General features: G+C 42.4%; 1 protein-coding gene across 1 annotated transcript in view; it reads left to right on the plus strand.

Annotated features, from left to right (window-relative positions):
• tex2l (testis expressed 2, like) overlaps positions 1-15,666 on the plus strand; it is a 69,318-nt gene that overhangs the window by 13,915 nt on the left and 39,737 nt on the right. Inside the window, exons 3-4 of the mRNA XM_059978824.1 lie at positions 1,666-1,984; positions 5,176-5,414. Coding sequence (XP_059834807.1) covers positions 1,666-1,984; positions 5,176-5,414 — 558 coding nt within the window. The remainder of the gene's footprint in view (positions 1-1,665; positions 1,985-5,175; positions 5,415-15,666) is intronic.

Genomic DNA, 15,666 nt, shown 5'->3' on the forward strand with positions numbered 1-15,666 from the left:
TGACTGATTAATCCGTCCATGCTATGTTTTAACAATATCAAGTCAAGTCACTTTTTATTATCATTTTGACCATAACTGCTGGTACAGTACAATGTAAAAATGAGACAACATTTTTTCAGGAGCATGGTGTTACATACACAGTAGAAAAACTAGACTGAGCTACATAAAAAACAACACAGAAAAAAACTAGAGTCCTACCCAGGACTGCATATAGTGCAAGCATTTCAATAAACAAGACAATAGGGCAGTGAGGTGTCAGTCCAGGCTCTGGGAATTGAGGAGTCTGATAGCTTGGGGGAAGAAACTGTTACATAGTCTGGTCGTGAGAGCCCGAATGCTTCGGTGCCTTTCCCCAGACGGCAGGAGGGAGAAGAGTTGGTTTGAGGGGTGCGTGGGGTCCTTCATAATGCTGTTTGCTTTGCCGATGCACACCAGCTGCAGACTCCCCTCATTTAAATCCATCAACAATAAAGCCAATTTCTTTTTCTCTCACACTTATCTAAGTTTCCCTTAAACACATCAATACTAGTTAATATACCACCTGATATATTGACCCTGTTTCTCCTTCCGCAGATGCTGCCTGACCTGCAGAGTCCTTTCAGCATTGTCTGGCACCCTCAGTGATTTCGGCAAACATACTCTCACAAACCTTTGCTCCTGCATCCTCACACAAGCAGAATCCTTTATTCTGTATCACCTCTACTCACTCTTCCTAATAACTGTCACTTCACATTTCACAAAGTCCTTTGTTCAACCAGTGGGATCTGATAGATTTTGTCACACCTAAGCAATGAAAGGACCACTGGTGTCCCAGTAATTTCCCCATGTTTTGGGAGGGGCTGGATAGAGCCTCTAGAAACTTAGTAACTCCCCACATGACAGCAGTCCCAGGATCTTCACCTCATTTCTTTGTCGCCAAGGTCTGACATGACATGAACCTCCTTCAAACCCATGCAAGGGAGCCTCCATTCCCATTTCACAAACAAGAGAAAATCTACAGATGCTTGAAATCCAAGTAACACACACACACATACAATGCTGGAGGGATTCAGCAGGCCAGGCAGCATTAATCGATGGAACATTCTACCAAAGGGTCTCGGCCCGAAACGTGGACTGTAATGTTTTCCATAGATGCTGCCTGGCCTGCTGAGTTCCTCCAGCATTTTGTGCGTTGCTCCATCCGCATTTCTTAGTGTCCTGCTGATTTCTGTATAACCATGGGACTTTCTTGCAGCTACATTATCTGAACCCGAACTGGGGTAGTCCTGCTGTTAGGTGCATGTTTAGGATAATGGGTAATTAGTGTCCACTGACATTTTCACATTTGGAAGAGACTGTTGGCTGTTTCCCTGGAGGGAAAGCAGTAATTAATCTTGGTGAGTTTGAGCAGCAATCTAGGTCTATTGTTAGCTTTGTGGATGTTTTATTATGAAACTGGTAACTGTTGAATAACAGGTGTACAGATGGCCAATTTATTAGGTACACCTAAACACCTACTCGTTGCTGCAAATATCTAATTAGTTGTCACCTGGCAGCAAAGCATGTAGACATGGTTAAGAGGTTCTATTCTCATTCAGACCAAACATCAGAATGAAGAAGAAATGTGATCTAAGTGACTTTGATCATGTGTTTGTGTGTTATAAATAAATCTTCTTTTGTCTTAAGATTTTCCTTGTCCCACCTGGCCTTGCAAAGAAGAGAATGTGGAATAAGAAATATCCCATCTGTATTTTCCTCAGTGAGGCTGAGACCTACAAATCCAAATGTCCTGGAGACAGAAAAATGAAGACGGAAATAGATATTGAAGATTCAGAAATCACACAACAGAGTCTGACAACGGAGTTCCAGATGAGAGCACTCAGAGAGGGCAGGGAAAATACACTCTTCCTCTTTGGAAGAACAGGAAGAGAAAAAGAAGAATGGTTTAGATATTTCCTTCTGGCATCTAGAGTACAATCAGAGGACAGACAGAACCACAGCAGAGGTAGTGCAAAATCTGGTAATGAAACTTGCATTAATTATGATTTAGATAGCTAGATTCTTTATTGATCCCAAAGGAAATTACAGAGTTATAGTAGCATTACAAATGCCCAGGTATAAAGAGTAGAAGAAAAGTAGAAAGAATTAAAAAAAATAAGTTACCTCAAACAGTCTAACAGGAGGGTCATCAGTCAGTTCCCCAACTATAGATTGACTCATTACAGAGCCTAATGGCCGAGGGTAAGAATGGCCTCATATAGTGCTCTTGGGAGCAATACAGTTGACTTAGTCTATTACTAAAAGTGCTCCTCTGTTCAGCCAAGGTCCATGCAGGGGGTGAGAAACATTGTCCAGAATTGTCAGGGTTTTCCGTAGGGTCCTTTCTTCTGCCACAGCCTCCAGTGTGTCCAGTTTGATTCCTATAACAGAGCCAGCCTTTCTAATCAGTTTATTGAGCCTGTTGGCATCGCCGATGTTGATGCTATTGTCCCAGAACATCACCACATAGAATATTGTACTGGCAATAACAGACTGGTAGAGCATGTAAAGGAAAGGCCTGCATCCTCCAAAGGACCTCAGTCCCCTTAGGAAATTGAGGTGACTCTGGCCCTTCTTGTACAGAGCCTCAGTGTTGGTGCTCCACTCAAGTCTGTCATCCAGGCGCACCCCCAGGTTCTTGTAGATCCTCACCACATCCACATCCTCACCATCAATAAGAACAAGGAGCAGTGCAGGCTTAGTTTTCTTAAAGTTATACACTGGGGGCATGAGTTCGAATCCCACCATGGCAGATGTTGAATTTGAATTCAATAAAAATATCTGATGACCATGAAACCATGGCGATTGTTGTAAGAACCCATCTGGTTCACTAAAGTCCTTCAGGGAGGAATCAGCCGTCCTTACCTGGTCTGGCCTATATGTGACTCCAGACCCAAAGCACTGTGGTTACTCTTAAATGCCCTCTGAAATAGCCTAGCAAGCCATTCAGTTGTGTCCAACTGCTAAAAAGAATATTATAAAGAATAAACCCAGTCGGACAACCCAGCATCGACCTAGGACAACACTGTGGGTGTACCTACACCCCAGGGACTGCAACAGTTCAAGAAGGCAGCTCATCACCACCTTCTCAAGGGCAACTAGGGTGGGCAATAAATGCTGGCTTAGCTGGTGATGCCCACATCCTGTAAATGAATTTTAAAAAGTCCATCACCATCTCCTTCTTCTTACTGATGTTGAGCTGCAGATAATTCAGCTTGCACCATTCGACAAAGTCCTCCACCATCCTCCCGTCCTCTCTTTGTGCACCGACTTATTGTAGAGTCATCAGAATTTCTGCAGCTGACATGACTCAGTGTTGTATCTAAAATCTGAGGTGTACAGGGTAAACAAGAATGAAGCCAATACAGTCCCCTGTGGGGCCCTTCACCACCAGGGTATGGAAGTACACTGCAGTGAAAGCATGTGCTTGGTTGTCCTCAGCACCTCAACTCCTTGCTTACTGATATTTTTTTTGCATTTTTACATGATCCACACTTCTAGAATCTTTCTCGTCACCACCTGATACAGCAGCTATTCTATTTACTTTTCAGTTTTGTCTTGACTTTTATGGATTGCAGTGTTTCTTGAAAATATACCACACTCATCCTGCTACAGACTTCCAGGCCCTAATAATCCTAACTGTTTAATTAAATATTGGTTGATTTTTAAATGGCGGAGCTATTTCTAACTTATTATCAGTTTTATTTCATTATGCTCCTCCCATGTATTGCTGCAAATTCTCCAGATATTTAGTAAACAACAATCATAATAAAGATAAAATTCATAGGTTGAGCAATGTAGATTTTACATCCACAGTAAGAATCCCTTCCCATCTATAACATTCCACCAGTAGTACAAATTAAATAAAATTAAAATTAAATGTCTAGAGCATGTTGATTATCTGGCATAGTGTTAGGTAATCTTACTTAATAACTTTTCTACAATTCTCTATTTTTGAGGACCAACACTGTCTGTCTCAGGTCAATACAGAGACTTAATCATTTTTATCAACTGTACACCTGCAGGAAGGGGCAGTTTCCTTTCATGTTACTAGGTGTGAAACCCACACTATCCTATTGTACAAAGCATGGAGCTCTTAGGCACACTTTGAGGTAGTCTTCCGGTGATGTGCAGATATACAGTTATCAGCACTGTGCCATGTGTGTGTAATGATTCACCTTTGACATCATTAACATTCTCTGATCGCCACATACAGTATGTAGACCTCGGACTCCAGTGGTTTCATGGACAAATATTTCTTAGGTGTAGATCAGATCTAACTAGATCTGTATATCCTGGCAAACCTGAACTATCTCTGCTGCTACCCTTGAGATAAGCTTTTTGACTCCACAGACAATAAAACTCAGGCTGTTCAGACAGAAACCTCCCAGGAGTGATAAAATCAGTCATGGACATATTGGGAACCTATGTGCATGTTTCCCTATCCTGTACCAGCAAGTCTGTTGACTGTAAAAAGTCTAGTTACTGAATTCCAAATCCACCACTACCAATGACCAACTGGAGACGACAGATACGTATATCTTGCTGCTGTGCATGAGTGCACTAACGTTTCTATTTTCCTGCCACCATATGTAGTTCAAGTTCCCACTTTACTATACTGTCTGCCACATGTTAGATAAACTTCACAGAAAGGTTAGCATTTAGAGTAAATGCATCAATCTGTGGCTTTGACATGTTAAAAAGAAGCAATTCAAGCCAAACAGCAAATGGAAAAACATTTAATTGTTGGCAGGAGAACAAGAAACTGGGTGGGTATTTTGTGAGGACAGTTATGTTCCATGATTATTGGAGATACATGTTTCTGATATCTAACATTTTTATACTTATTGCAAGCCTATCGATGTAACAAATATTCATGATATGAAAATTGCGATGTCAAATGTAACAATACTATGGGCAATAGGGTGCAGGGTTGCCCAACAACTCAGTAAGTTTGTTTCTCTTTTATTCTGAGCATCAGTAAGATGGAGTCTCATGAAAATTGTTAATGGGAGGCTGAAGGGATATTTTGTAAAACTCTTTCTACACCTTCACTCAAAGTCAATATAACTTCCCCTAAGGGAGTGCAGTTAGGCAAAATGGGAAAACTAAGCTGGTGATCTTTTGTCCACTTAAATATTTGCATTAATTTTACAGGTCTCACATCAAATCTTGCCTCCAGCCCATCAGGGCAATTGATTTACAGTGACAACAGCAGCAGAGGCAGCACAGAAGACCTGACCTCCCTTTTTAAAACTAAGGACTTGGCAGGAAACATTCGACAGAAGATCCTTCTGGACTACAACACTTACGTGTCAAAACTGACCGGTTCTGACAGCTGCAGTCCATTGCTGAGCCCCAGCCAAAGCACCACCAGCAGCCCTATCAAAAGCCAGGTAGGATAACGGAAAGTCAACTAATACTTGCTTGAGTTGGTGAAGATTGGCAGTCACATTGTTTTATAATGTACACATCACCCATCTACTGAACACTGAACACAGGGAACCTTCTGACCTTTTGCATTGCCTTGCCATTTCTTTTGCAATAACTTTTATTACAATTTGTAACTAGTTATTGCCAAATGCTTGCTGCACAGAATGAGAGGAGATCTTATAAAAATATATAAAATTATGAAAGTGGTAAATATGATAGAGGCAGGAAAGTTGTCTCCACTGGTAGGTGAGACTACACAGTCTCAAGATTCGGGGGAGTAAATTTAGGATGGAGATTAGGATGAACTTCTTTTCCAAAAGAGTGGTGAATCTGTGGAATTCTCTGCTCAATGATGCAGTGGAGGCTACCTCAGTAAATATATTTAAGAAAAGGTTGGATAGATTGTTGCATAGTAGGGGAATTAAGGGTTATGGGGAAAAGGCAGGTAGGTGGAGATGAGTCCATGGCCAGATCAGCCATGATCTTATTGAATGGCGGAGCAGGCTCGACGGGCCAGATGGCCCACTCCTGCTCCTATTTCTTACAAACGTTTGTATGTTCTTATGTTCAACAAGGAAGAATGTTCTTTATCTGAAACAAAATGACAGCACATGTAGAAACAGCTTGGAAGCATATTCCCCTTTGTTGAAAGAAAAAAATCATGAGGAAGTCAGATCAGCATAGGAATTATACTGTGAATAATGGTCAGACACTGGGTGTGTAAAGCAACAGAGAGACCTAAAAGTACAAGTGGAAAGTTTATTGAAAGCAGTGTGGGCAGGTTTGAGAGAAAGCACTTTTAACATGATGGCTTTTGTCAATATGGGCACTGAGTACAGGAGTTGGGACATTATGTTGTAGCTGTGTAAGTCATTGGTGAGGCTGCACTCAGAGTACTGTGTGTAATTTTGGTCTCCTTGTTATAAGAAAGATAGGGTTGAACTGAAACGCATGAAAAGATTACAAGGATGATGCCAGGACTAGAGGGCCTGGGTTATTGGGAGAGGTTGGCCAGACTAGGTCTTTAGAATGTAGGAGAATGAGGGGCAACCTAATAGAAATGTTTAAAGTTACAAGAGGCATAGAAAAAGAGCTTTGACCAGCAACCAATCCAGACATCGGAAGGTTTGAGAGGAGGAGATTTCAGTGAGGTCCACTGCCCGCGTAGGAAAGGCAGCAGTGAGCTGCCTCAGCGGAAAAGAGTTTTGACCAGCGACCAGTCGACATTTGTGATTGATTAGCAAGAGTAAATTAAAGGAAGGCAGGGGCAAGCACATCAGCCATCGTTACAGCGGCCGATGTCTGACTAAACAAAGTCAGAGAGGTGATCTTGAGGCTTTACCTCTTTGAGGCTTCAGCGAAGTGAAGCTTCAGCCAAAGAAAACAAAGGAAAGAAAAGAAGGTTATGTTTAATTTTTCATTCCCTTCTTTACATCGGCTCAGCTAGGACAATAGGCATGCTAGGCCGGGTAGTTGAATGCTCCTCTTGCAGGATGTGGGAAGGCAGGAAGACCTCCACAGTCCCTGATGACAACAACTGCAAGAAGTGCAGCCAACTGCAGTTTCTAACAAATCGTGTTAAGGAATTGGAGCTGGAACTGGATGATCTCCAGATCATTCAGGAGGCAGAGTACCCCTGTGGCCAACCCCCTCAATGACAGGTTTGGATACTGTGGTGGGGAGTTGACCTAACAGTTAAAGGTCATCATGGTTGGATCTCTGGCACTGGGTCTGCCTCTGTAACTCACAAGGGAAGGGTGGAGAAGAGCACACTGTGGTTATAGGGAATTCATTGTTTAGGGGAGTGGACAGGATGCTCTATGGGTGAGATTCCCAGATGGTATGTTACCTCCCGGGTGCCAACATCTGGGATATCTCAGATCAAGTCCTCAGCATTCTTAAGTGGAATGGTGAACAGCCAGAGGTCATGGTCCATGTAGGTTCCAATAACATGGGTAGGACGAGTGATGAGGTTCTGCATAGGGAGATCAGGGAGTTGGGTACTAAGTTAAAGGGCAGGGTCTCCAGGGTTGTGGTCTCAGGATTTCTACGCATGCCATGTGCTAGTGAGACCAGAACTAGGAAAGTTATACAGTTTAATACGTGGCTAAGAAGTTAGTATAAGAGGGGGGGGGCATAAGATTTTTGGATCATTGGGCTCTCTTCCAGGTAAGGTGGGACCTGTACAGAAGGGACAGTTTGCACCTGAGCTGAAAGGGGACTAATATCCTAGCAGGAAGGTTTGTTAATGCTGCACGATGGGTTTTAAACTAGAGTTGCAGGGGGATGGGAACCAGAATGCCAGAACAGTTAGTGGAGAGGTTGTGGAGGCAGATGTTGGCAAGACTTCAGACAAAGTGAAGAATCAAAAAGTTGAGCATGGTGTCCTGAACTGTGTATATTTCAATGCAAGAAGTATCGTAGGAAAGGCGGGTAATAGTGCTGAAGATGAGGTAGCTGGTTTACAAACAGAGGCAATGTGTAGTGAGGTGAGGCTATTGATAGGGCAAAATTGCAGTTAACAGGATGAGTTGCAATGTAAAACGTGGACAAAATTGCTAAGAGTGAATACAGGACAGTAGGTGGTATATTTAAGTGCACATCAAGTCAAGTCAATTCACTTTTTTATTGTCATTTCAACCATAACTTCTGGTACAGTGCATAGTAAATATGAGACAATGTTTTTCAGGACCATGGTGTTACATGACACAGTACAAAAACTAGACTGAACTACGTAAGAAACAACACAGAGTAAAAAAAGCACACAACAACTACACCAGACTACAGACCTACTAAGGACTGCGTAAAGTGCACAAAACAGTGCAGGCATTACAATAAATAATAAGCAGGACAGTAGGGCAAGGTGTCAGACCAGGCGTTGGGTATTGAGGAGTCTGATAGCTTGGGGGAGGAAACTGTTACATAGTCTGGTTGTGAGAGCCCGAATGCTTCGGTGCCTTTTCCCAGACGGCAGGAGGGAGAAGAGATTGTTTGAGGGGTGCATGGGGTCCTTCATAATGCTGTTTCCTTTGTGGATCCAGCGTGTAGTGTAAATGTCTGTGATGGCGGGAAGAGAGACCCCAATGATCTTCTCAGCTGACCTCACTATCCACTGCAGGGTCTTGCGATCCGAAATGGTGCAATTTCCGAAGCCAACAGTGATGCAGCTGCTCAGGATGCTCTCAATACAACCCCTGTAGAATGTGATGAGGATGGGGGGTGGGAGATGGACTTTCCTCAGCCTTCGCAGAAAGTGGAGATGCTGCTGGGGTTTCTTTGCAATGGAGCTGGTGTTGAGGGACCAGGTGAGGTTCTCCACCAGGTGAACACCAAGAAATTTCGTGCTCTTAACGATCTCTACCGAGGAGCTGTCGATGTTCAGTGGAGAGTGGTCACTCTGTGCCCTCCTGAAGTCAACAACCATCTCTTTTGTTTTGTTCACATTCAGAGACAAGTTGTTGGCTCTGCACCAGTCCATTAGCCGCTTCACCTCCTCTCTGTAAGCTGACTCGTCGTTCTTGCTGATGAGACCCACCACGGCCTTGTCATTGGCAAACTTGATGATGTGGTTCAAGCTGTGTGTTGCAGCAGTCGTGGGTCAGCAGAGTGAACAGCAGTGGACTGAGCACGCAACCCTGGTGCTCAAAGTGATGGTGTTGGAGATGCTGCTCCCGATCCAGACTGACTGAGGTCTCCCAGTCAGGAAGTCTAGGATCCAGTTGCAGAGGGAGGTGTTCAGGCCCAGTAGGCTGAGGGATGATTGTGTTGAATGCTGAACTGAAGTCTATGAACAGCATCTGAACGTATGTGTCTTTTTTGTCCAGGTGGGTTAGGGCCAGGTGGAGGGTGATGGCAACGGCATCATCTGTTGAGCGGTTAAGTAAGTACTGAGTATATGGAATAATGTAGATGAACTTGTAGCACAATTGTAGATTGGCAGGTATGATGTTGGAGGCATCACTGAATCAAGGCTGAAAGAAGATTACATCTAGGAGCTTAACGATCAAGAATACACATTGTATCAAAAGGACAGGCAGGAAAGCAAAGGGAGTGGTGATGCTCTGTTGGTAAAAAATGAAATTAAATCATTAGACAGAAGTAACATAGGGTCAGAAGGTGTTGAAACATTTTTGATAGAGCTAAGGAACTGCAAGGGTAAAAGGACCCTGACGGAAGTTGTATACAGACCTCCAAACAGTAGAAAGGATGTGGTCTACAAATTACAATGGGAGAAAGAAAATGCATGTCAAAAGGGCAATTTTATAATGGTCATGGGGGATTTCAATATGCAGGTAGATCGGGAAAATTGGGTTGGTGCTGGATTCCAAGAGGAGGAATTTATAGGGTGCCTGCAACATGGCAGATGTTGTCACAAGCAGCTCATGGCTGAGCCCACTAGGGGATCAATTATTCTGGATTAGGTGTTATGCAATGAACCAGAATTGATTAAAGAGCTTAAGGTAAAAGAACCCTTAGGAGAAGTGGTCATTGTATGATCGAATTCACCCTGAATTTTGAAAAGGACAAGCTAAATTCAGATGTATCAGTATTACAGTGGAGTAAAGGGAATTACAGAAGCATGAGAGAGGAGTTGGCCAGAATTGATTGGAAAAGAACACCGGCAGGGATGATGGTAGGGCAGCAAAGGCTGGAATTTCTGGAGGCAATTCCAAAGGCACAGTATATATATATATATATGTCCCAAAGAGGAAGAAGTATTCTAAAGAAAAACGACACAACCATGGCTAACAAGAATTGTCAAAGCTAACATAAAAGCCAAAGAGAGGGCATTTAATAGAGCAAAAAGCTTTTTAAAAACCAACAGAAGGCAACTAAAAAGGTCATTAAGAATATAAAGATGGAATAGGAAGGTAAGCTATCCAATAATATTAAAGAGGATACCAAAAGTTTGTTCAGAGACATGAAGTATATAAGAGAGGTGAGAATGGATATCAGACTGCTGGAAAATGAGGCTGCAGAGGTAGTAATAAGGGACAAGGAAAAGGGCAGATGAGGTGAATAGGTATTTTGCATCATGGGAGTTGTATTCAGACCCCCAAACAGTAGTAAGGATGTGGTCTACAAGTTACAGTGGGAGAAGGTGAAGCCAGCTCTTGGCTGGGAAAAGGAGAAGCGGGTGGATGGTCCGGAGAAGGGGAAACTGGTGCTTGGTCAAGAGAAGTTCTCCTGGGTGCAGACTGTGCTGCTGTCCGCTACTCAAAGACATCAGAGTTGGTGCGAGAAAGCGGCGTGCAGTGTAATCATGAGTGACCGCCTTGGATGTTTCTCTTGTGATGGCAAGGTCCTGTTGGAAATTGATAACGTGAGATGCCGCAGGCTTGTCTCCCTCGTCTGCTGGAAAGACAGGTGACGAGGCTGTGCCGTGGCCTCAGTTGTAGTGAGGGCAAGGCGTCAGGTGGGCTTGCCTGATGCTGCAGTCCAGATGAGAGGATGCTGGAGATGGTGCAGTGTGGAGTCGGTGCTCGGTTGGGAGCTGGCTTCTCCCACCAGTTCTGCCCTCCAGTGCTCAACTCACGGGAGGACAAGATGGATTGTCAGGAGCTGTACCACCAATTTGCATGTCGTTCAGGGACTTGGACCGTGCACGTACTTCCTTATGTATCAATGTACGTGTTTCTTCTCTCTCTTGCTATTTTGAACGTTATGTACCTGGGCTCCAGAGGAGCTCTGTCTCATTTGATAGCATCCATGTATGGTCTGAATGGTAATTAAACTTGATTTGATTTGATTTTAAATTGCAAATGCCACTCCTCTCTTCAAGAAGGGAGAGAGGCAGAAGAAAGAAAGCTATAGGCCAGTTAGTCTGACATCAGTGGTAGGGAAGATGTTGGAGTCGATTATTAAGGATAGGGTCTCACGATAAATGGAGGCACATGCTTTATCTAGCATGGATGAAGCAGTGGTCAATTGGCAGGAGGCAAAGTGTGGGAATAAAGGGAGCCTTTTCTGGTTGGCTGCCAGTGATTGTGGTGTTCCACAAGGATCTGTGTTCAGACCAATTTATATGTCAATAATTTGGATGATGGAATTGATGGCTTTTTTGCAATTTTTGCAGATGATATGAAGATTGGTGGAAGGGTAGGTATTTTTGAGAAGTAGGGAGGCTACAAGAAGGAGTATGGGCAAAGAAATGGCAGATGGAATACAGTGTGGGGAAGTGAATGGTCATGCACTTTGGTAGAAGAAATGAAAGGATTGACTATTTTCTAAATGGAGAGAAAGATCAAACAAACTGAGCTGCAAAGGGACTTGCGCAGGATTCCCTGAAGATTAATTTGCAGGTTGAGTCTGTGGTAAGGAAGGCAAATACAATGTTAGCATTCATTTCAAGAGGACTAGAATATAAAGGCAAAAATGTAATGTTGAGACTTTATAAAGCACAGCTGAGGCCTCACTTGGAGTATTGTGAGCAGTTTTGGGCTCCTTATCTTAGAAAGGATATATTGAAACTGGAGAGGGTTCAAAGGAGGTTCACAAAAATGATTCCAAGATTGAATGACTTGTCATATGAAAAGCATTTGATGGCTCTGGGCCTGTATCACTAGAATTCAGAAGAATGAGGGGTGACCTCATTGAAACCTATTGAATTGTGAAAGGACTTTATACATAGGATGCAGAGAGGGTGCTTCCTGTGGTGGGACAGTCTAAGACCAGAGGACACAGCTTTAGAGTAGAGGGGGACCCTGTTAGAACAGAGATGAGGGGAAATTTCCACAGTTTCACCACTCTCTGGCTATAGAAATTGTCAGCCTTGATGAAATAGTGGAGCAGACTCGATGGGCTAAATGGCCTAATTCTGTTCCCATATCTTATGGTCTTATAAGGGATGGTAACTGCTTTTTCTCCAGGGTAGGAGATGCAAAACTAGAGATTATATGTTTAGAATGAGATGGGAACTTCTTTAAGCAGAGGGTGATGCAGAGGGTATAGACCAAACTGCCAGAACAAGTGGTTGAGGCAGGTACAATGGTATCATTTAAGAAACATTTGGATATGTACATATAGGAACAGGGCTTAGAGGGATATGGGTCAAATGCAGGAAGTTGGGACTTGACGGGTGGGCACCGTGGCCAGCATGCATTCATTGGGCCGAAGGGTCTGTATCTGTGTTGTTTTGCTCTATGAGTCTGTGACTCTGTTGTATTGCTGGACTGGAAATTTTTGACGAATTATATTCACCCTTGTGAATAACACTTGGAAATAACCCTAGAACACTTGGAAATGCTGTAATTTTATGTGGGTAAATGCTAAAATGTCCAAGCAGTATTTAGGCTGAACTTACAGGACTAGTGGCCATATGGCCAAGCATGTCATTGCCTTTATTTTTTGCTCTGTATGAGCTTCCTCACAAACTATTTTATCCATCTGACCTACATAATTTCCTGCTCCATTCTGTTCCTATCCATTTAGTTTTCCTGTTGAAAACAGCTGGAGGAACCGACTTAATGGCTGAGCATTAAACATTTATTGTAATGAATTATTTACTTGAAAATAACTGGAGTCAATTGCTTGTAATATGTAAGATATAAATATTCAATCACTGCTCTCTTTTGAGAGGCTGTACTTGTTCATCATTCACCCTACTTAAAGCAAACCCTTAGTCAGGTCTCCCAGGTCATCTGTAGCTGTGAAAGCTATGAAAGAGAAACCAATTTACTCTTCTCTTCAGCCAGTTGTTATAAATTGTACAGGAGTACCCTGTGGTCCTTCTATTCCCCTGCTGGAAAAAATCCGGTTCCTGTGCAGGCCCAACCAAAACAATGGCAGAACTTCAGCTCCAAAGAAGGATGAGTTAAGGCAAGGTGAAATGTTACGACTTTAAAATCGGCGAGCCTGTTGCTAGCCGCCTCCAAAGCAGTGACTGGAAAAGGATCAACTGCATAACCTGCACTAAAGTTATAAACTTTTTTTTTAGTGACAGTAACAATATCTGAAATAATGGCCTAGAAATTCTTCCATTAAATCAAACAAGGCCATAATTAATTTGGAGGGCTAAGAGGCACCATGTAATGCCCTTGGCAAGTAGGATTAAGAAGACTCCCAAGGCATTTTATACATATATTAGTGCGTAGATGTAAAAGGTCAAGGAGGGAATATATGCATACAGCTAGAGGAAACAGGTGAAGTCATTAGAGATATTTTGCATTGGTATTCACAAGCAAAAAAAGTGAGGTGGATAGTTAAATTGCAGGATATGTGGATATTCTAGGGCACATCAATATTAAGAAGGAGGGTGTATTGTGTGTTTTGAAAAACATTAATGTGGATAAGGCCCCAGTGCTTGATTTGATAAAGCTGACATAAACAAGGGAGGAGATTGCTGGGGCCTTGACAGAGAACTTTGTATCCTCTTTAGCTACATGTGAGATGCCGAAAGACAGGAGAATGGGAAATATTGTTCCTTTTTTTTAAGGAAGTTCAAGTTACATTCAAAGCATAAATGCCTCACATCAGTGACAGGAAATTATTGGAGAAGATTATTACAGGATTTATTTGCATTTGAAAAATCATGGACAAAGTGTGGGTAGTCAGTGTGGCTACTGTCTCACAAATTTGATTCCAATTTTTGAGGACGCGACAAAGATAATTGATGAGAGTCGGGCTTTCAATGGTGTCTACATGGGCTTCAGTAAAACATTTGGAAAAACATCATCGACAAGATTAAGTCACATAGAATCTGCATTGTGTTGGCAAATCAGATTCATAACTGGCTTGATCATAGAGGATGTTTTGTGAGATCAAATGCAAAAAGAAAGTATTCAGTAGCAGTTATATACAGAAGAATCTTGGCATCCAAGTCTATACTTGGAAAGGAAGGTACGGAAGGTATTCTGCATGTATGCCTTCATCTGTGTTAGTATTGAGTATAGAGTCATGTTAATACTGTATGAAACTTTGATTTGGTATCAAAATTACACATGTTAAGAGTTCGTTAGACAGCAAGAAGACCCAACAAGTCAATACTTGAAGACATACAGCCAGACTAAGAGGCTTGATTATGAGACAAAGGCTCAGTTATTTTGGCCACATCATGAGAAGACAGGATTCCTTGGATAAGATTCTCATATTAGGTAAAACAGAAGGCCAACAGGGGCTACATTGGATAGATAATATCTCTCAGACAATGTGTATGACCTTGGGGATCTTAGAGAGGCAGTTTCCCACAAAAAGGCTTGGTGTTGAGGAGTCCATGAGGTCACGAAGAGCTGGACTTGACTTAACAACTGAACAACAGCAGCAACATATGTGCTACGTGCTGCGTGTGATTTTTGGTGTTGTGTTTTGCGCCTAGGCCCCAGAGGAACCCTGTTTCATTGGGCTGTCTTCCTGGGTAGGGTTGATTGACAATTAAACTTGAACTTGAACTTGGTTTATTGACTGCAGTATTCCAAAGTTGATTGGAAGGATCTGGAAGCTTTGGAGAGAGTGCAGGGAAGTTTCTCCGGGTTGTTACAAAGACCAGAATGAATTAGACATAAAGAGAGGTTGGACAAACTTAGGTTGTTTTCTCTGGAGTGTCAGAGGTTGAGGGAAGATCTGGTAAGTCTTTATAAAATAACGAGAGGCATAGACAAGGGTAGAAATGGGAAAAACTAGAATGGATAAATTTAATGTTAATGGGGGAAAGCACACTTCTCATCAGTGGGTGATAGGTGTCTGTAATACATCGCCAATGGAGGTGGTTGAAGAGCATATGATAGTGATATTTAAGAGGCATTTAGACACATGAACAGGCATGGAATAGGGGGATGTGGAGAATATTCAATCACATTTTTGATTTTCGTTTTGTAAGTGAAAGTGGAAATCAATTGCCAGAAAATAGTCTATTCATCTCAGAATAGCCAGTGGCTGACCTTCTCTCATAACCACAGTATTTATGCAGGTGGGTCTGGTTAATATTTACTTTCAGGATATTGACTGTGTAGACTCGGCAACAATACTGCCACTGAATGCCAAGGTAGATCTATACACTTCCTCTTGTTGAAAATGTTAATTTCCTGGTACTTGGTATAAATATTCCTTTCCTCTCTTCAGCCATGGCTGAATGATGACCGGGTCTTCTAATATTCAGTTACGGACTGCTTCATCTAATGAACTACATATGGAAACAAATACTGTGCAATCATCAGCAAATAATCCCATTTCATCTCTTATGATGGACACAGCTAAAACAGTTAATCCTCAGGCATTGTC

The sequence above is a fragment of the Hypanus sabinus genome, chromosome 9, assembly GCF_030144855.1.
Source record: "Hypanus sabinus isolate sHypSab1 chromosome 9, sHypSab1.hap1, whole genome shotgun sequence".
NCBI lineage: Eukaryota > Metazoa > Chordata > Chondrichthyes > Myliobatiformes > Dasyatidae > Hypanus > Hypanus sabinus.